Below are 22,224 nucleotides of genomic sequence, written 5' to 3' on the forward strand. Positions count from 1 at the left end.
TGAAACAGAATGTTGTGTTTTAATGTTATCTTGATCTTACCATTTTAATTTTCACCGAAATTTAATTACAAACATGTAGGAAATAAATAAAAATAACAATTTTATATTCATTACACTGCATTTTGATGAAAATATAAATTTAGTTGTCTGTTTCTGTAATATTTTTTGTTATAATTTTGGTGGTTCTGAAGCTCAGTGGCACTTATGGAAAAAAACACCCTTGCTTCATTGTCAAAGTGTAATAACTTTAATGTTTAGCAGTGGTCAATGCTGATATTGTTATCATTTTTTATGTAAGTGTAGTATTAAATTTCAATTTTATGGTAGACCTTTTATAAAATTTCTACTTAGGATATCCTGATTTATAACTCATATGGTTTTAATTATAGAATTTTAATGAACTAGATATAAAACAATGTATTACCTTCAGTGGCTATTGTTCGTTGGTGTAATTTAATTCTATAGAAATTTAGGTATGCTACTGAAATTAACAAAATCCAAGCTCAAAAAATCAATGATGTATTATTATAGTTTATAAGTTTTATGGCTTTAATTTGTTTTTTTTATTCATTTATTTGTAGATATACATTTTTTAATATACATTTTTTTCTAAAGGGGGTCTTTTTTCAATACAAATCCCTCACGTCTCCCAAGGTTCCATCTGTATAATATCCAGTACACGGATTATATGAAACATATTTGTAACTTTTGTACATCTGCAGCCTTTGTATGTGTTGGATATAATCATCGTCTAGAAACTTAGATGAGCCTTTTGCTTTTAAAAATCTATGGAAGAAATGAGGAGGTTCAGCTACAGAAAGCTAAAAACAAAATATGTATATGAGAAATCAATAAATATTTTTTAGATGTATCACTAAAACGTAATTTTTAAATAGGCCCGAATAAAAGTAAGAGTTTTCCTCGATTATAAGCTAATTCAGAAAATTTCTCTCTCAAAAAAAAAAAGGAAAAAGCATCAATTGAATTTTCAAAAAGGAATTTAATTTTAATATATGGTCTCACAAATATGTTATTAAAAATCCTGAAACACCCTGTACATATAGTGATTATTACATAGCGTTACCCTTTTCAGTAAATATGGGTAGGGAGGCAGAAAACTATGTTGCATTGTTGTTACATAGTCTGCTCCAGAAGCAGACGAACACCCGATTTTTTTCTCATCGTCACTCGCCTGACTAAAAACGGTTCGGATTATTGTTAACTCAAGATTTTAATATGAATAACCATACTCAATGTCTGAATACAAATTAATAACGGCTTTGTTTGGATTAATGTCAAACTCTCTTCTTTTTGTAAATACTTGTGCAAGCATGTCATGGGTAGTACTTGTATAATTTACAGGATTTTCGTCTTTTCCAATTTTATTATAATGAGAAAAATGTAAATCAAATGCAGTGGGGCAATAGGGATTGACATCTATTGGTAAAGATTCACTATATTTTTCCCAATCTGATACTTTGACAATTGGGTTATAAACATTTTTACAATATAAGTCCAGCTTTGTACAATTTCCCCATGTTGTACGATCCGACGGTTCTGACTAGAATTTTAAAATTTTTGGGTTATACATATTAATTATTAATAGATATTTAAATTTTACTTTACAGAAATCCATTTAAAAATTTCAGATTGCAAAAATAGCTATAAATAATTGACAGTGACAAAGACTTTGCTGAAATGAAAGCTTTGTCAGAATTGGAGGAAAAAGTATACAGGGTAGTTCTAAATTATTGTGTTCCAATATTTTCAAGGCAGATAGTATATCAAAACCCTCTTTGTTATAAAAAAGGGATAGTAAAATTTTTTGAGATTTGCATCTTAAAAATCCTTTGAGATAAAAAATTTTCTCATTTCTCATGTAAAATTTGAGGATGTCCCTGGTAATAAAGAAGAGGAAGATCGTTCACTAAAGCAAGCAAATTCACCATGGATTTAATCAAACAGTAGTTTCTATATTATTGGCCATTGTTAGACAATGATAAGAAGAGAGAATGTAAAGAATTTCATTAATGAATGTGTACCGTGCCAATCAGCAAAATATGAAAGAAATACATTAAAAATTAAATACCAACTAACTCCTGCACCTTTAAAATTATTACAAAAATTACACTGACATTTATTTTATGGACAACTGTAAATTTCTAACATTAATTGATCCTTTCCCAAAATTAGGCCAAACCATCAAAATTGAATCAAACACATTAGACATAATTCCCCAAATTTGCTAATTGTTTTAACTTTCCCAAAGAAATAGTTTGTGATAATGAACAAGCTTTTAATTTTAAACTTAAAAAAAAAATCTGTTAAGTTCATTATAAAAATTTAAATTTAGTAACGCCCATATATTCAACTTTAAATTCTCCTGTCGACCGTTTTCACTTTATACTCACATAATCTTACTGTACACTATCCATTGAAAAACCGCAAGAAAAATATGTAGATTATAAGATACTGCTACATGTGTATTAGGTTACAACAATACGATTCATTCCTACAAAGAAAATGCCATTAGAAAGTTTATATGGTACTAATATCTCCTTTTGATATTTCGGATGAAAAATTATTAATAATTGCTATGAACATAAAAATTATATAAATATATACAATAAACAATCAAATTCATTTAAAAATAAAACAATAATGAGCAAATGAAAGACGTGAAGAACCTGTAGATTTTCAAATAGAAACAAATTTTCAAAAAGACGTCATTTTCCACCAATCAAGTGGTGTAACGTCACGGATGCTCTACAAAGGACATAGTCTGTTTTAAATATTTTACAAATCAAAAATTATTTATCGCCCTTAATATTAACTCTACCGACCTGATTTATTCACTGTATATTTATTGGGTCAAATAATTAAAGAAAATGTAAAAATAAGGTATAAATTAAATATTGCGAATGAACCCAAGAATTTATTTGAAACTTCAAAATCATTTCAAATTTATCCATTTAATTTTATTGTACCTACATCAAAGGTTTTTGTTATCTTATTTAAGTTTATACAAGAAAATTATGTTAAAAAAGTATTTTCAATATACACTGTGTCCAAGATAAGGATGGAATAGCATTAGAATCTGGCTCAAATTAGAAAAAAGTTGTGTTTTTTTTATAGCTAACAAAATGCCGTTTAGAAAGTTTTAAAATTCCTGGTAGTTCCGGAGATATCTGGAAAAACCCGAAATTTTGCAAAATCATTTTATTTTTTTTTCTGGCTTTATTTGAAAACGAATTTTAAAATAAATTGCACATTTGCATGCATTTTTTTCTCTTTATCCAATGGCGTCAACATTTTTGCAATCCGACGTTTCGTCTTCGAGGGGCCATCATCAGATTAATTTTTTTAAATACGTCGCTGCTATTTTTATGACAAAATCTAGTCATTTTTAATTCTGAATTAGATGATATTACTATTGTAATCGCTTAAAAAGGTTTTTAGCTTGTTTTAGCTAGCATTTAAAATTTTTCCGGAGTGCGGCTTTGAATGCTTTAAAAATATTTATTGGAGGAAGTCATAACAGTATAAAAGTCAATACAGCACAAAATATCCAACAATTTTTTTTTAATACTATTAGCAATACTAATTAGAAATAATAAAACATTTCATAAAATCGTATTATTTTTTTTATTAGGTACAACTATTTAAAATTATTGATTAAAAAAAATTGTTGGGTATTTTGTGCTGTTATGACTTCCTCCAATAGATATTTTGAAAGCTATATGTTTAGAGATGGTAACTCGACAATTTCAGTTCGGATATTCTTCCTATACTAAAAGATATTCCTGTAGCAGCTACACAACACGGTTATTTAATTCGCGGAGAAACGGTTTGACGTAGCCGCTAGACATGACGATCCCCTCAGGCAAGCCGTTGACGACGTGACCGACAAACACAAAAGACCTAGACACCAACTTTTTGACCCTGGGTGACCACCCCAACGCGACACACACACACACATACACACCCCCCATACCCTCCTTCTTTTCCCCTCCCGCGCTGGGCTAAGGGCCACCTTAGCAAAGCGCGTCCCAGGCTGCATAGCCGCACTACCCTACCCAACCATACCACACATAAACATGACACTACCCCCGGGGTTTACACAGACGAGCCGGCGAAGCAAGAAGAGCGCCAGAAGAAAGGGCCCTAGCCGGTGGGGCCCAGCCAGGACAAAAGGAGGTCCCACAAAGCCGCACCGGCCGCATTTGCGGTCAGGGTAGACGACGGATGGGGCCCACCTACGAAGGCTGTCCAGGCCTACACGAGATGAGGCAGGATAAAGAGGGATAATCCCCCTCGATCCCAAATCATTGAGGCCAATTTCTAGCCATGGAATAATGGCGCGCGGTTATTTAATTGTATTTTATTTTCATTTGGAAAAATTGTATTAAAATAATAATACACATTAAACAGGGTACTCTTTGACTGGGAATATTTATATTACTAGGCATCCTGCCAATTTCTCACTTCTCGCACCCCCATGAGGGTTTAGGTTTAGGTTTAGAGTAAGTCATATATCTAGGGAGTAAGTTGCGCTGCTCCAAAAACTAAGTGATTAATTACCCCCTCTGTTCCTATATCATCACTGATTGTCTGAAGAAGAAGAAGAAGAAGAAGAATAGTTAATAGGTGTATGAAGGTTAAGTTATGTTATGTTGCTTCTATATGAAGGGGTGGGGATAATAAGAATTTTTTATATTTTGTTGAGAAAACGAAAAATAAACAATTTATGAAAAAGTGTACAGTGAAATTTTATCAGAGATAAGGTGGTACAAAATAGAGATAAGCTATGATTTTCAATTTAGAATTAGAATAGATTGTCTAAAGAATATACTGATTACCCCGGTATTCTCATTTTATAATGTAATTATTTACCGACAGCCATAAATTAAATAAATTAAAATGACAAAGAGTCAACTATCCTTTAGGTTACGACAAAATGCACCTCAACCTATGCGAAAAGACTCGCGTAAAGAGACACATCGCAAACCGGCGAAAACGCAGATTAGGTAAATTAAGGTTGGAGTTGATTCTATATTGATGATTGATATAATGGTTATTAAATATTTTGCAGCAAAATAGAAACAAACAACACTGCGTTATTGTTCCCTGCGGGCGAGACGGCTTTTAAAATTTTATTATCGGCCAGGTTTTGTGCTGCTATTTGGTCACACATATCAGACTGTGATGAAACCTTTAATTACTGGGAGCCGATGCATTACCTTGGTATGACAATAAAATTTATTTACTTGTTCTTTTAATCGTACAGTTTTAGTTTTTGGTAAGGGACTACAAACATGGGAGTACAGTCCAGAATTTGGACTTAGATCTTATTTTTATATAATGGTGCATGCTGCTCCAGCCTGGATTTACCATAAATTACTGCAGCCAAATCCTCTTCTTATGTTCTATTTCGTACGGTGTCTCTTGGGTTTAATTTGTGCTTTTGCTGAAGTTTATTTTTACAAGTAAGATTATACTCAAGTTAATTATTATTTTTTGCTGATTTATATTAACTTTGTAGAGCAATATGCAAAGAATTCGGTGTCCATATAGGAAGAATATGTTTAGCCTTTCAGCTGTTTTCTGCTGGAATGTTCGTTGCAAGTACAGCTTTCTTGCCATCCAGTTTTGCCATGTACACATGTGCTGCAGCTTGTGCAGCTTGGTGGCAACAGAAATTTGCATTAGCAATATTTTTTACTGCTTTAGGGTCTTTATTAGGTAGATTTTGTTTTAAAAATTGACTGTAAAATAAAACATTCAATTTTAGGATGGCCGTTTGCAGCTTTGCTGGGGATACCCATCGCATTTGATATGTTATTCAGGAAACAGTTGTACATAGATTTTGCTGCCTGGTCAGGAATATCAGCTCTAGTCATTCTCGTACCAATGATAATAATTGATTCTTTGATATATGGACGTTTTATTATAGCTCCTTTCAACATAGTCAAGTATAATGTACTGGGAGGGGCTGGTCCTAATTTATATGGCACAGAACCGTTATCATATTATTTTGTTAACGGATTTCTTAATTTTAACTTTATATGGGTAAATATTATATTTAGTTAAATTTATATCTATTAATTTGTTTGTTTTTCAGATATTAGCTTTATTGAGTCCTTTAGCTGTGATCTTAAATTATTTCTTTGTACCATCAAAAAATAAGAGTACATTATATTTACCATTTTGGTTGTCTTTAAGTCCGCTGTTTTTATGGTTAACAGTGTTTATGTTGCAAGAACATAAAGAAGAGAGGTAGGTGAATAAGACCATATGTTAATTTTAAAAAATATACATATAGACTCCATCTATAACATAAAATTTAAAAAATGTTTTATTTTTGTTATACATTGCTCCTCATGCAAGACCTCCGAACAAAACTCTTTAATTCGAACAAAATTCGGTTTAACGTATACAAGGTGTCCCGTTCATGTTTCAAAAAGTCTTGTGTGCCAGTTCCTCATGGAAAAATAATAGGGGTAGTTCTTGTAAAGTTTTTTTCTTAGACCCCTGTTTTCGAGATGCAGTGTGTTGAAGTTGTTACTTTCCAAATGGTTTTCCTTAATTATCTAAAAATCGACTAAAGATAAAAATGTCAAAATTTGTACACGAGTATCAACTGTGCATTAAGAATAATGTGCAAACGGCTTCTTTCTGAAAAGCAGTGGCGCCGATATAGATAATTGGAGGGGTACAATTGAAAAAAAAATGTTAAAAGTCAAAATTTATTGCATTTCTAAACGGTTCTGTAAACTCTAAAGCATACTACAAAAAAAAAGGTATACTTGTCGAAATTCGGTAGCATGTACCATTTTCGAAAAAAATTAAGTTGTATAGAAGGAAATGGGGGACAATTTCAGTATCTACTGTAGTATTTCGCGTTTGTACATTTATTTAATTGTGCATCTATTTTGTTCTGTATGTCTCCGAGTCTGTTTCCTAATATTTTTCTGTTCTTATCACATTTTTTAAGCATTCATGTCCATCAACAATTCAGACCATTCAACAATTGTTTATTTTAGTACTGGTAGTGTAATAGTTTACAAAACCTAAAATTAGTTAATAATAGATAATTAATAACCATAATCTGTTTATTTTGATTTACTTTTTTAAATGTTAGTTTACAAGAAACTGAAACTTAAAATTTTTTTTAGTTAATAAAATGTTTTAAAATTTAACTGTTTCATGTGATACGTAAGAAATTAAAATTAGTCTTAAATGGAAATACTGTGGTAGTTAAATGTCTTCAGCTCATTCAATGGTAAGGTCCTCTTTCAATTAATATTTTGTTAATATACATACTTATGCCGTTTTGTGTGATGGTACATGCTACCGAATTTTGACAAGTATACCTTTTTTTTTGTAGTATCCTTTAGAGTTTACAGAGCCGTTTAGAAATGTAATAAATTTTGATTTTTAACATATTTTTTCTTTGATCGTACCCCTTCAATTCCTGTATCGGTGCCACTGCTTTTCAGAAAGAAACCGCTTGCACATTATTCTTAACGCACAATTGATGTTTACTCACTGTTTACTGTACAAATTTTGACATTTTTATATTTAGCCGAATTAAAGAAACCATTTGAAAGGTAACAACTTCAACACACTGTATCTCGAAAACAGGACGTCTAAGAAAAAAACTTTACATAAACTGCCCCTATTATTTTCCCATGAAGAACTTGCACACAAGTTTTTTTGAAACATGAACGGGTCACCCTGTATAGTTCGGATTATAAAGTCAGATTACATAATAAAAAGTAACCGCTAAAAACGTAATTCCTCGGCAGTCTCGGGGAAACCCTTTTATAGAAGTTGGAACCTTTCTCGATTAGATGTTTTTAGTTGAAATATTATCGCCTTGCAAACATGTCGATATTTATACGACATATTTTACGATAATTGCGATTTTATTGCAATTTTTGCCTTCTCAGTAACACATAAAATCTAATACCAAAATAATAGTTCAGTCAATTATTTTTAAGAACAGGTATTATGGATTTGTACACAAATAAAAGTGTATATGTATCTAAGTATAAAAATGGAAAGTATATTTTAAAAATACTTGGCTTTAATTTTGTAAACTAAACAATGTAGGACTAAGATTAAGGTTAAGTTACGGCTAAGTTAGGACTAATACTTTTTTATAAACCAACCATAAGAAGCAAGTTTTATTTAACTTATTTGATCTTTGTTCCCAGATTTTTATTTCCTATATATCCAATAATTTGCCTAAGTGGGGCAATAACTGTAGACATATTACAGAAATTGTGCTTTAGAATATGGACTGTATTTAAAAAAATGCCTATTGGGACACATTATTTGGATAAAACAATATTTATCATGATCGCAGTAATGGTAATAACATCTTTATTAGGTAATAAACTTAAATTTATTTCCAATGTACAATCTTAAGATAGCTCTTATTTTATCTGATAATCTATATTTAAGTGGGAAATAAATAAAACTGTAGATAAAGACCTAACCAGTGTCAGATCAAAATTCTTCTTCATATATATTTTTAAATACTGACTAAATGACCATTACCATTTTTTTAGGTGTTTCAAGAATTTTTGCCTTGTACAGAAATTATCATGCTCCACTCGACCTAATGATGGAATTAAATCGATATCCCCTAGAAGCAAAAATATCTGATCGAGCTCAAGTCAATGTTTGTATAGGGAAAGACTGGCACAGATATCCCAGCTCTTTCTTTTTACCAAATACTAATTGGAATATACGATTTATTAAATCTGAATTTAACGGTATGTTACCCGCGCCTTACGCTGAAGGTGAAAATGCTACAACGATAGTACACTCATACTTCAATGACAAGAATCAAGAAGATATAAGCTTATATTTTGATCTCAATAAGTGTCACTTTTTATTAGACTTAGATTTAGGTAAAGAAACTGACTTAGAACCGATATATGCTAAAAGGAGGGATAAATGGAAGATAGTAAAAAGTTACCGATTTTTGAATGCAGAAAAGTCCAATAAATATTTTCGAGCATTTTTTGTACCTTTTCTAAGTGATAGATATGTAGTATATGGTACTTTCAGTTTGCTTCAATCCTCCAAATTAAAAATTAAGTAACATTAATGGATAATAGACATAATAACCAGCGTTTTTTACATTCCTTTATTGTTGATTTTATTAAATTATGTTAAAATGATTATACTTTAAATATTAAGAAAATTAATAAATGTACACATGTCAAAGAATCTGAGAAATATAACAATATGTTTTGAGAAAATGTAAGATAAATATATAGGGTGTATAATAGGTCACAAAACGAGGGAGCATATTCTTGTTCAAATTTAAGAACATTTTCTTATGTACACATTAAAACCTTTATTTTTGAGATACAGGATTTTCAAAAAAATAAATTTGTATATTGAATATTTTCTGAACAAATGAAGATATTGAAATAAAATTTTGAGTGCAATATATATTCATAAATTGGCATTTAGTGTAAAAAAAATTAAGTTATTGGGAATCAGTGGCATAGAGATAAGGTATGTTGATTAAATTATTATAAATTGTACCTAGCATATCACTGAATTTTTTTTTACATTTTTGAAATAATATTTAAAATGAATATAATCTGTTTTCTTTCATAGATTTGGATTTGATACAATCGAACAATTTATGTTTGACCTCTTTTTTGAATACACAACAGGGCTTTAAAGAAAAAGGTATCAGCAAATTGATAAGTATACTGGAATTTTTAAGAGAAGAGAAAAAAACGTGTGGACAGGAATCATATGTAGAAATTACTAATTTATATCAAACCCGTAAAATCTATTAAAAAAAGTCAAGAGATTGTTTTTGTTCAAATTAAAATTTGCATATCAAAAGGGATAAAAGAATTTTTTATTCCAGTGATGTACTTTTACTTTTACTGTATTTTTGAGGAAACTGTAACCAGCAAACTTCATATCTACGCCACTGCTTTGAGCTGAAACTTAATTTTTTCATGTTGTGTGCTATTTTATTCATGTATTGTGTACACACAACTTCATTGCAGTATCTTTATTAGTCACATTTTTTTAAGTTCAACGCCCTGTATCAAAAAATTAAAGCTTTAAAAGCAAATGTTTGTATAAGAATATATTTTTCAACTGAGACGAGGAAATCTCTTCCTCATTTTTGATTTTTTGTAGTATCTGTATAATATACCTACACAAGAATTTATGCAGTAAAAATGAGAAGAAAATATATTTTTCATACCAGTTTCATATTGATAAGCAAGAATCTAAATTATTTTAAACATTTTCTGTGAGAAATTTAAAAAATGTGGCCTCAACTATTAGTCACATTCAAAAAGACTAAGACACAACCATTGCATCTCTTGTGTCTCCTAAAGCCCTACGAGTAAAAAGAAATAAAATGGACTTTGAAATGAGCCAGCTTCTCATTTAAAAATTAAAAAATTAAATGTTTAGGTAAATCATATCCAGTTAATTCATTGTATTTTTTTAAATCATTATTACATAATTATTTGATAAAATAAATTCAGAAAAATTAAAAACAGTTTTGAATTTTATATAGACCATTGTTTTTAAAAAACAATTAATTAAAGTTTTTATAATCACACTAATTTATTGTGTTTAATTTCTACTATATGGCTTTTTAATCCATATAATATTTTGGATGTAAAACGTTGGATAATTTGAGGAAACAATTTTATATCCTTTGAACATTAAATTTATTTACAATATAATTTAACTGTTTAATATGTAGTGATGTAGTTTTTTTTTGAGTTTTTATTTTGTTACTCTTCTATCAAAGTATTGTACACTTCTTTAATAAATACTAAATATGAAATTAGTATTTTTTTTTCTTGCAAGTTTTTGGATTGCATTTTGAATTACTTTCCTATATGTGCTCATGCTTGTGAAATTTTATTAATTTCCTTTTCAACAATGTAAAATAATCTACAACTTATTTAATTAACTGAAGACAATTTTATAATAATTTAATGCTCTATACCAGCGGTCTTCAAACTTTTATGATGTGTGAAAACTCGCCAACATTTTGATTTTTTTGAGGAACCCCTACACCAAAAAAAAAATTTTCGAACACTTTTTTACTGATTATTTAATATATTTATAAATATGTACTAGGATTAACAAAATAAATATTCCACTATTGTAAGTAAAAATGAAAGTAAAGTAAATATTTATTAAGTAATTAAAAAAAAGAGTAAATATAATCAGACTGGGATGCAGTTGAATATTTTTACATAATATGTTAAAATCAGGTGCTATTTCAAATTCTACATTAAGCGTATTGTGATATTTTTTGTCGATACGTATGTAGAAAATGATTTTTCGTACAGATATGTAGTTGCAAAAGGCATTAATACATTTATTGCCTGGTCAGCAATTTCAGGATATTTCTTATAAATCTAGCCAAAAATCTAGGGAAAGGTGATGTAACCAAAGAACGCTATGCCAGCTTATAAGTTATAAACCGACTATTTGCACTTGCATAAATAGATAAAGCTCTTATAGTAACTTATACGCATATACTTATAAAAATAATAATAAGTTATGAGTGTAAATTTTTTTGAATTTTATAATTATCGATAATAAAATTTTAAATTTTTGTCTGAGTCGTGGAACCCCCAGTGGGGTTGTGTAGAACAGTAAAGACCGTGCTCTATACCGATGTACATACATACAAATACTAATTTACACAATATAGAATTTTTGTTGCAAATAGACTGGTAAAAATTAAAGTAACTATAATGGATTTATGTCATTATATTTTTATAATGAAGCCCAGAACCCTTGCCTTTTTTAGGGCGACATAGACAACTTTCTGATGAAAAAATTTCAAAAAGATACAAACTGATCTTTTCTCAGTTATAATATAAAGTTTAAAAACTGATCTTAAAATTTAGATTATAATTTTATAAAATATGTAAATAAATACCTAATTGCATATTTATCAACTGATAAAGCAAAATAAATATTTTCAAGGGTGCAACCGGTTTTCAGATCTTGAGGCAGGCTATTCTAATTTTCATTTTTTCGCGTCAAATTTCATTAGAAATCTTTTCATCATGAGAGTTTGCATAGAAATCATCATACCTAAAGAACTGTATAGATCCCACACTTAATTATCAAAATGTGACTTAATTTTCACCAGTAGTCACAAATATATGAGAACAAAATTGTATATTTAAATAGTAATTATAAATAATTTTCTTTTAGCAGGAATTATTTCTAAACTATCAAATATATTTGATCGGAACGATATTACTTTTAGTTTCCTTAAAAATACGCTACAGAGACTTAAATGTTTGAATATTTACATTTAGGCAAAGTTAAAAAATGTAGCATTGTGATCACCTAAATCTAAGAATATTTTCTTACATAAACATAAACCATTATGTTTGATATACAGAGTAATGTAATGAAAAAATATATATCTCTAAATATTTTCTGAACAAGTGAAGAAAGCGAAATGAAATTGTGTATGCACACATTACATGAATAATAAAATGACATTCAAAGGAAAAATAAAAGTCCCCACTCGAACAAAAACCTATTAAAGTCTGATTAAACAAATGAGTTGCTATAAAAAATGATAATGAAAATTTAACAAAATCGTTATAAAAAGTCAAAAAACAAAAATTTACATGGTGTGTTTTTCAAAAAATCCTTTTTTTTACACTCAGTGCTCCTAACATTTGTTACACACTGTACATAAGTATGTAGGTACAAAGTACCTACAGTAATTTTAAATCCAAACTTGACTGCAATAACAAATGTGTCATATTCTTAATTTTGTTGGAATTAAATTACAAAACAGGAAAGGACATTGTAGAAATACTATTTATATTTAATGGCGCAATATATAAATTAACAGCAGTTATTTATAAATAAAATATATTTTGTTATACTGCGACTCAAAGAAATGCTGTAGAATGAAATTTAATTAAACTGGAGGATTTTTATAAAATTTTAATTTCCCGCATTTGGCAGTGCGATCGCTAACCGCCAACACATGCTCATAAACGATGCGCAACAATCGTGCTTACTAAACGCCATTGTTGGACGATTGACTGTTCTTTAATTTTGTGTTAAAATAAAACTGTTAGTTAATATAAACATTATAAAGGCGTTGTAGTGTAAGTGATTAGCATAATATAGTGCAATAGTGGCAGTGATTTTTTACTAACTTTAAAGTGGGGAAATTAACACAAAAGACTAGTCAATGTCAGCAGGCGTGTCAGATCAGGTAAAAATCAAAATATTATTTGACAGTTTTTAGATAATAAATAAAGTAAATTTTACGTCCAGTTAACAACAAACTTAATACGTTTTTATTTAATTTTCATATGGCTTCTTCAGCGGATGAAAGGACAGGGAAATCAAGGTATGTCTGAGAACTGTTATTTATCTCTCCAAAACTTTCTTATCTAAACTACTTAAAATATAATAAACCGCCTGTCGCGCCTTATCAAATTTAAAAGTTATAAAATCGTTTTCCATGATTGGCTATTTATATAGCTAATATTTTGGTTTGAAAATTTAAATACCTAATAATGATGAAGACAGGAAATTATGGAGACATTTAGTCCTCTTTGAGAAGGTCATTATGTACTGAGTAAATTGTAAAATGTATTAGAAAGTAATAACTTATATTTACTTTATTACCTTACATTTTTATAATATTAACCTGTATATTATTTTATTAAAAAAATAACTTGAGTTTTTACTTTCATTGGGTTAAGGTTAGAAATTTACAGGGTTTGTAGCAGGTGATTCTTAAAAATATTCAATATAAATATTATTTACTAAAGGACAGGGTATATACATTCACGTGTAATGTCTTATATAGTGTCCAATGGCCCTAAAGAACAGCTAGGAGCAGGAGAAGGAGCAGCAGGCTCTGAGGAGTTCGAACCATGGAGATCCCAGCAACAGAATTCTGCCGCCCACACTGCCTACGGAGCCTCTGTTCCCATATCGAGTGCAACAGACATATACAACATGAGTACTGCAGGTATATTAAATCTAACTATTTTATTAGTCTGTTTTCTATTACATCTACAGAGCCTTCATAAATGTTTACAAGCCACTTGACCGCCAAGCTAGGCAACCCAAATTGTACAATTAGTACTAGTAACGAAAAATCCTTAACCAATTTTAGTGATTCGTTTACAGTAAATGGTAACAGACCGTTATGCCTACGCTCAAAATAATTCGATCGCTGATCGGTTGAATAGAATCTTGTGAAAAATTATACCAATCACAGCCCTTGAAACACAATGTTGTGTTTTAATGTAATTTTGATCTGATTGTTTTAATATTTTTTTAATTTTACCGAAATTTAATTGCTAACATGAAGGAAATATAATTACTGTTCCAAATAAAATTACTGATCACGTGGCTTGTGATTATTTATGAAGGCTGTGTATATTATACATTTCGGTACACCCTCTTTATATCTTATTAAAACATAAGTTTTTATATGTAATGATTTGATTATTACCAACAAAATCAGGTTAGGTACATTATTTGTTCTCATATTTTCTTCAGCATATTTTTATAATGCGTAATACTTGAACTGGCAAAGTAGGATTATATATTTTTTTATATTACCTATAGTAAAATAATATCTTATCAACTTATTTCACTTAGTTTAGAACCAAACCTTTTACTAATAAATTGATGAATTTTTGAAGAACTACGTGAATTGTCAGTGTAAAACAGATTTTATACAATATTTTAATGATTATTAGATTTTTTTAAATTTTTTATACCAGCATAGATTGCTACAAGTTCTAATATCTACTTAGCTCCACTTCAGTGAAAAAGTAATATTCATATTGTCACCTTAATACAGAATGTTGGTCACCAAAGAAATCTCATTGAATTTAAAAAAAAAAAAGAAGAAATTTAAAAAAAGGAAGAATTCAAAATAAATAAATATTGTAACTACTATACGTCTCACAGGGAGAAGGCAAGGTAATAGGATTTTTGTAATTTTTGATATTTATGGTACTTGTAGTTTGGACCTTGAATAAGAATTTTCCGAAGTAATTCGACGCAACGTTCATAAGTTACCGAGATAATCGATTTTGAAGTTTTACCTGCCAGCTAAATTCAAATATCAAACATTACAAAAATCCGATTACCTTGCTTTCTCTTTGTTAAATATGAACTACAAAAAAGTAGACGCGAAAAATTATGAAAAGAAAAAAAAAATTAGCTTGCACATCTACACTGTAGAATTTTTCTTTCTTCTTTTCTATTTGAAAATCTGTTTATTAATACATCTAAAAATATGTTATTTAATGCTATCTAAAGACTGTAATATTACATATGACTTTAAGGGCCCCATATTCTTTAAATAGTGTTTTCCGCAAAGACAAATAATTTCAAACATTTAATAACTGAATAATCTAAAGCTTATCAAATAATAGGAATGTTATGTCATGCCATCTGGTTATTTTCAAAGACGCCGCAGTAAAACGAATAAACAGGTGCAAAAAACGATCAAACCATCAAGGTTTTAGGTACTGAAATCTACGAAAATACTAACTTTTTTATATATAATTCCACATGTAAATATTCTTATAACATTTACTTGCTTAGTCCTACATATAAAATTGTTTACTTTTATTTATAAGTACGTGAAAATAATTCTTAAAATGTGGGGTTAGAATAACAGCAAACGCATGTTTTACAAACGCTTTTTTTTTTATTATTTTATTTGAGTAAATTTAAATGGTAACAATGAATAAACAAAACATCAAGGATTTTATTTTTGTGCTTACTGTTGTTCTACATGTTTTACTTTTAAAGGTTTCAGTACCTAAAAACGCCAGAAATTTCACTATTTCTCGGCCAGGAATATGGCCACCTTAACAATTATAAAGATGAATGATGATGAATGAAATTTAGGATAAAAGTAGAAATATACAGGGTGTTTCAGAAAGACCTCTCGTAAATACAGGGGTTGATAGTATGACAAAAAATAAGAATTTTTTGTCGTATGAACTATATGTTTATCTCTTCTTGTTTTCGAGATTCAGAGCGACAAAATAAAACTTTTTAAACAGAATTTTTACTAAAATTTCCAAACGGTGCGAAATATTTTTATGAAATTTGGTATTCCGGGGTTTTTAAGGATGCCAAATACGCTGGTCTAATTATTTTTTGGATATTTGATAGAGGGCGCTAGTTATGCTACATTCCTATTAAATTTTAAGTTCTAATTTTTTTAAGGTTAGGTTTTTTACGATTCGGGCTTCAATTTCTATTATATAATTTTATTTTCTACAAATAATGTACCCTTGTTAGAACTTCCTAATGTGGACAGTTTTTGAAAAAAGGCTTTTAACTCGGCTTTTAATTAAACTTAAATATTACGGTGTATAAAATAAGTGACTTTTCTCAAAGTAGGCTAGTGTCAAAATTTATTAATGGATGTCTAATAAACAACGCATACATTCTTAGTAATATTTTAAACTCTAATTAACTTTATATCAAAATTTTAGTGATTTTAGTGACTAGTTAGTAATGACTAATTACAGTCAGTAAAATTTTGATATAAAGTTAATTAGAGTTTAAAATATTACTAAGAATGTATGTGTTGTTTATAAGACATCCATCAATAAGTTTTGACATAAGCCTACTTTGAGAAAAGTCACTTATTTTATATCCCTTTATATTGTAAGAGTTCTCGGGAACAGTCCACATTAGGAAGTTCTAACAAGAGTACATTATTTTTAGAAAATAAAATTGTACATTAGAAATCGGAGCGAGAATGGTAAAAAACCAAACCTTAAAAAAATTATAACTTAAAATGTAATAGGAATGTAGTATAACTAGCGCCCTCTATGAAATATTCAAAAAATAATTAGACCAGCGTATTAGGCATCCTTAAAAACCCCAGAATACCAAATTTCATAAAAATATTTCGCACTGTTTGGAAATTTTCGTAAAAATTATATTTAAAAAATTTTATTTTGTCGCTCTGTATCTCGAAAACAAGAGGAGATAGACATATAGTTCATAAGACAAAAATTATTATTTTTTATCGTACTATCACCCCCTGTATTTACGGGAGGTCTTTCTGAAACACCTTGTATATTCACTTCATGACTTAAAAATTTTATCATAAAAGTCCTTTTCCTAAACTTCCAGTTCTTTTTAAAAATGACAACAATATCGGTTGTTCTGAACAACATCCTGTTTCATTTCACAGAAACCTTAAATTGACTGTAGTGTTCTGGTAGTATTTTATTTATTTTTATAGCATAGTTATTTATTGTACAAGTTTTATGTTATGTATGGGGTAGTCCGCCATAAGTATCACCCCATATATTTTCTCTTTTATCTTGTAAAAAATAAAAATGTATAAGAATAAAAATTGTACTTAGTTTATATTTGGTGCTTAAATTACATACTTAAACAATCACACAGAATTGTTTAATGCAGCATCCTGTATATTTACATACTTAATGTTTTCTTACAATTACAGTGATAATAAATTCAATGGGTTTATCTCTAATAAGGGAAATATCCAAATAAATATACCATAAAGTGAAGGTCATAGAATTAAATAATTATTATTTGCTAGACAGCCAAATTTTTGTAACAAATTATGCTTGTAGCTTACTTTTTTGATTATATCTGTCTTGCTATTAGAGATAGATCCATTAAACTTTGTCACTGTAATCATAAGAAAACGTTTTATCCAAATATATAAAAAATACAGTTCTGTTAAAAAAAAAATTAAGTCGGTGTCTTTATAATCCAATGATCAATTGTCTTCAGAATTTGGGCAACAATAAGTTATTTAAAATACTTTGTAATTTCGTATACACTTTTTGATATCCCAAAAGAAAGATAAAGAGAAAATAGGGAATGACACTTATGGCTAACAATCACATACAAATATTTTAGTTACATTGTTTAATAATAAGGAAAGTACTGTTGACCATTTTTGATTTTTTATGCTTCTCTTTGCAAAAAAAACACTTGAAGAAAGGTAACTATGAAATGATAATTTCGAAAAATTTTGACTGTTCTGGAGAAATTAATTCCCAAATATTTCTAAATCGAAAATAATGTAAAAATTAAGTACATTTTTATATTTTTCATATTACTAAAACTAGAACTTTTATTTTCTTAAAACTTCAGTATACTGTATAAAACATTTCAAGTAGTTTTTTTGTTTATGTAGGTGATTCAATTAGGGCATTTAGTTTTCTTCTTAAGTTTTCAGAGTGAAGAGCAAATACCATGTTAAATGTACAGTATGTTTTCACAAATAATAATGTATACAGGGTGTCTCATAATTAGCTGCCAACCCTGAACAGGCCGATTCTATGATCAAAACTAAGTAAAAAAGTTCATATGAACATGGGTCCGGAAATGCTTCCTAAGGGCACAGGGACCCATTGAAGAGGGAGGAATGGAAATCATTTTTTTGCAATATCTCTCAATCGCGTTGTGATAAATGAATGAAATTTGGTATACACAGCTAAATTTTGATGAGCAATTTGATGGACTAATCCATTTATTTCCACAAGGTCCATTGGGGTGGGTACGGGGGGGCCCTTGGTACTTTGCGTGTGTAACTTTTTCATCTTTGACTTTTTAACAAATTGGACAGCAAATTCCGTTTTCCCGAACTGTTTTACGTTAAAAAGGTACTCTTGTTTCAAATCGTTATCTTTAACGGTTTCTGAGAAAATCGCTCTTGAATTAATCCCACTTTGGTCAATTTCATAGTAATTTAAACAAAAAAAATTTTTTTGTTTAAATTTAATCTAATTTTAATAAAAAAATAATAATAAAAAATTAAATTAAATAAAAATTAATCCTTTAAATGGAAAAGAGAGGAAAGGAAAATTATTATTATTTTTTTTTGTTTAAATTACTATGAAATTGACCAAAGTGGGATTAATTCAAGAGCGATTTTCTCAGAAACCGTTAAAGATAACGATTTGAAACAAGAGTACCTTTTTAACGTAAAACAGTTCGGGAAAACGGAATTTGCTGTCCAATTTGTTAAAAAGTCAAAGATGAAAAAGTTACACACGCAAAGTACCAAGGGCCCCCCCGTACCCACCCCAATGGACCTTGTGGAAATAAATGGATTAGTCCATCAAATTGCTCATCAAAATTTAGCTGTGTATACCAAATTTCATTCATTTATCACAACGCGATTGAGAGATATTGCAAAAAAATGATTTCCATTCCTCCCTCTTCAATGGGTCCCTGTGCCCTTAAGAAGCATTTCCGGACCCATGTTCATATGAATTTTTTTACTTAGGTTTGATCATAGAATCGGCCTGTTCAGGGTTGGCAGCTAATTATGAGACACCCTGTATATTGCTCTGTTACGGTGAAAATTAGGTTTAATCCCCTGGCAAAAAACAAGATTTTATACTAATCGTTGAAGAAAATAAAGATATATTTACTATTGCAATATACAAATATGTGTTGATTTGCAAGTGTAATAAAACCTTTGCTGAATTATAAATTTTAGGAATACTTGCGATGATCTAGAAAATATTTAATATATTAAGAACTGGTGTTTAAAAAAACTTTTTCTTTTTGCAATAAATGATTTTTCCTTTTGCACTAAACAATATTAGAAGATAATTTATGAAGGTAATAAAATATTTAATTTTAAATACAGTAGGAAAATCTAATATTTGTTAAAAATAATTTAATGTGATGTAAACATTTCTTTAAACACAGGATATTACGGCAGTGGAGGAACTTATCCTTATCAGGCGTATGGTGTAGGAGATGGAACATGGTCAAACGGAACAGATCCGATGACATTTTTAAGCGGTTATCCTCACGACTCATATTCAATGGACGGTGAGTTGAAAATAAAGTTTATTGTTGATGGATGAACTTGATTATCCAACATACTTCAGCAAAGTGTTCGATATTAATAAAAAGATTTTATACAAAATTTTGAGTTCATCACATTTTTGACTTACAATTTTCTTCTTCTTTCTTTTCCAAAAATGTTATCATTTGTAGGGTATTCCATTTAAGATTGACATTAACTTCTGCAACAAATTTAAAATATTTTAGTTAAAGTGCTTGTAGTTTGAAACTTAGAGCGAGTAGGGGATAAGTACGCAATCTTTATAAATGTGATTTTTGCAGAATTGAGTTTAAAAATCTACTTTTTTCAACCAGTGCAAATATGGAATATGTGGGTTGAACAGAAACTTATCCCTTATTTGCACCACACCCTAATATTTATCCTGGTCATTTTTTTTATTTATTTTTGATATTCACCATTCACAAATGTTGTTTTGGGCATATCATTATTTATGTGACAATTTAACTGTAACTCAGATGTAAATGTTGACTAAATAAGTATAGTCAAATTATATAACAACAAATAATACTAAAAAAAAACTCCTTTTGCTTTTGTTGAACAATTTTCGTATTTAACGTTTGCCCCCTTCTGGTACCACAATTATGCTCTATCTTCATCCTACAAATTGTATTACATAAAAAATTAAGCAGCAAAATATGTCTTGTTAATAATGGAAATTACATTATTACAATAAAAATTATATTTAAAAAATTTTATTTTGTCGCTCTGTATCTCGAAAACAAGAGGAGATAGACATATAGTTCATAAGACAAAAATTATTATTTTTTATCATACTATCACCCCCTGTATTTACGGGAGGTCTTTCTGAAACACCTTGTATATTCTCTTCATTACTTAAAAATTTTATCATAAGAGCATATCATTATTTATGTGACAATTTAACTGTAACTCAGATGTAAATGTTATACTTATTTAGTCAAATTATATAACAACAAATAATACTAAAAAAAAACTCCTTTTGCTTTTGTTGAACAATTTTCGTATTTAACGTTTGCCCCCTTCTGGTACCACAATTATGCTCTATCTTCATCCTACAAATTGTATTACATAAAAAAATAAGCAGCAAAATATGTCTTGTTAATAATGGAAATTACAATGCTGATATTTGTTGATTATAACGAGCGTTCAAATAAAAACGTGGTCAAGTTGGTTCTGAAAATTTGGACGTAGGGCGTAAAATATAGCAAATGAACTTAAACGTCATCTGTCAAAGCGCTATATCGCCGCTATCAATTTGAATATTTTCGTTTTAAAAAGCGTTTAAAACGGTGTTTTCTCAAGAACAAAAAGTGTTTATCATAGAGTCCTACTTTAGAAATGGACGCAAGATTGATGGAATATGGAAGTATTCTATTGAGGAATGTTTCATAGAATTTCAAAATCAATTTCCCGGCGTTCAGTACAAAATTTTTCAAAGTGCAGTTCAGCGTTGTGTTAATGTTTTTCGTGAAACGGGCAGTGTAACAAGAAAAGAAGGAAGCGGCTGACCTAAAAAACGGACTGAAGAAATAAAAGAAAATGTCCAACAAATAATGGAAAATGCGCCAAGAACTTCTGTACGTGTTTTATCACAAATGGTGGGAGTATCAGTCGGTACCTGCCACACAGTGTTAAAAAAAGATTTGCGTTTGTTCTCCTATCGTTTAACTTGTCAGCAAGAACTTCATGAAGTTGATTTTCCGCGACGGGTTGTATTTTGTGAATGGTTTTTAAACAACTACGGTGAACTTCATAATATCAACTTTTTTTCTGATGAAGCCTGGTTTCATTTAAGTGTTATAACAAGGAGGGGGACACTTACCGCAGCTCCTTTAATTGTTTGTTATTGTTATCACGATTATTCTTTAAAATAAAGTTATATAGTCATTAACGTTATTGAAACTAACAGCTGCTATACAGCTCGTTGAGAAATGAGGTTAAGTTGGTCGCTATAAGCTACGCCCTACGTCCAATGTGTCAAAGCCAACTTCGACCACGTTTTTATTTGAACGCTTGTTAATATTAGTGTTTGTATAAGTAAAAGAGATTATAAAAATTGGTGTATCTTTTTTTCTCTAGGTATGTTCGGTCCCTCAACAACATTTTCTACTCCAACCGCGTTCGCAGGTCAACCGTCGTCTTTCAATTACTTCCACAGCAATGGCGATTACAACACATGGGGCAGCCAGCTAGGGGGTCAAAGAAAATACGACGATTATTACAGGGATCATCAAAACATGTACACTCAGGCAATGCCAGATTCTCTCAAAAGTGTCGAACAAGCCATGCAAAATTTAGGTAAAGATTTTATATTTTTGAAATCG

The 22,224-nt window shown here is 29.5% G+C and overlaps 3 protein-coding genes across 3 annotated transcripts in view; 2 read left to right on the forward strand and 1 right to left on the reverse strand.

Moving 5' to 3' along the window:
* Nucleotides 1–626: 626 nt before the first annotated feature.
* On the reverse strand, nucleotides 627–4,500 carry LOC111691911. Its single transcript, XM_023455419.1, has 4 exons — nucleotides 4,486–4,500; nucleotides 1,266–1,561; nucleotides 1,085–1,187; nucleotides 627–821 (listed from the first exon to the last, which is right to left on the reverse strand). The coding sequence occupies exons 1-4, from the start codon at nucleotides 4,498–4,500 to the stop codon at nucleotides 627–629; spliced, it is 609 nt and encodes a 202-aa protein (XP_023311187.1).
* Nucleotides 4,501–4,682: 182 nt separating this feature from the next.
* LOC108912877 (alpha-1,2-mannosyltransferase ALG9) lies at nucleotides 4,683–10,814 on the forward strand. The gene is made up of 8 exons (XM_018718293.2): nucleotides 4,683–5,027; nucleotides 5,093–5,244; nucleotides 5,294–5,486; nucleotides 5,543–5,742; nucleotides 5,792–6,069; nucleotides 6,122–6,276; nucleotides 8,220–8,395; nucleotides 8,577–10,814. Exons 1-8 carry the CDS (start codon nucleotides 4,921–4,923, stop codon nucleotides 9,113–9,115), a joined length of 1,800 nt encoding a protein of 599 aa, XP_018573809.1. The 5' UTR covers nucleotides 4,683–4,920; the 3' UTR covers nucleotides 9,116–10,814.
* Nucleotides 10,815–13,063: 2,249 nt separating this feature from the next.
* Nucleotides 13,064–22,224, forward strand: part of LOC108912873 (YTH domain-containing family protein 3) — a 30,030-nt gene continuing 20,869 nt past the window's right edge. The window contains exons 1-5 of the mRNA XM_018718287.1: nucleotides 13,064–13,273; nucleotides 13,387–13,411; nucleotides 13,877–14,041; nucleotides 19,759–19,884; nucleotides 21,980–22,198. Coding sequence (XP_018573803.1) covers nucleotides 13,250–13,273; nucleotides 13,387–13,411; nucleotides 13,877–14,041; nucleotides 19,759–19,884; nucleotides 21,980–22,198 — 559 coding nt within the window. The 5' untranslated portion in view covers nucleotides 13,064–13,249. The remainder of the gene's footprint in view (nucleotides 13,274–13,386; nucleotides 13,412–13,876; nucleotides 14,042–19,758; nucleotides 19,885–21,979; nucleotides 22,199–22,224) is intronic.

Source organism: Anoplophora glabripennis, unplaced genomic scaffold (genome assembly GCF_000390285.2).
Source record: "Anoplophora glabripennis isolate ALB-LARVAE unplaced genomic scaffold, Agla_2.0 scaffold681, whole genome shotgun sequence".
NCBI lineage: Eukaryota > Metazoa > Arthropoda > Insecta > Coleoptera > Cerambycidae > Anoplophora > Anoplophora glabripennis.

Excerpts from the sequence above, each read along its gene's own strand:
- LOC108912877 (XM_018718293.2), top strand. The coding sequence starts at position 4,921 with ATGACAAAGAGTCAACTATCCTTTAGGTTACGACAAAATGCACCTCAA. Across the intron at positions 5,028-5,092 it reads CCGGCGAAAACGCAGATTAG|CAAAATAGAAACAAACAACA; the intron begins GTAAATTAAGGT and ends AATATTTTGCAG. Across the intron at positions 5,245-5,293 it reads GGAGCCGATGCATTACCTTG|TTTTTGGTAAGGGACTACAA; the intron begins GTATGACAATAA and ends GTACAGTTTTAG.
- LOC111691911 (XM_023455419.1), bottom strand. Across the intron at positions 1,188-1,265 it reads AACAAAGCCGTTATTAATTT|TGACGATGAGAAAAAAATCG; the intron begins GTATTCAGACAT and ends TAGTCAGGCGAG. Across the intron at positions 822-1,084 it reads ACCCATATTTACTGAAAAGG|CTTTCTGTAGCTGAACCTCC; the intron begins GTAACGCTATGT and ends TTTTGTTTTTAG.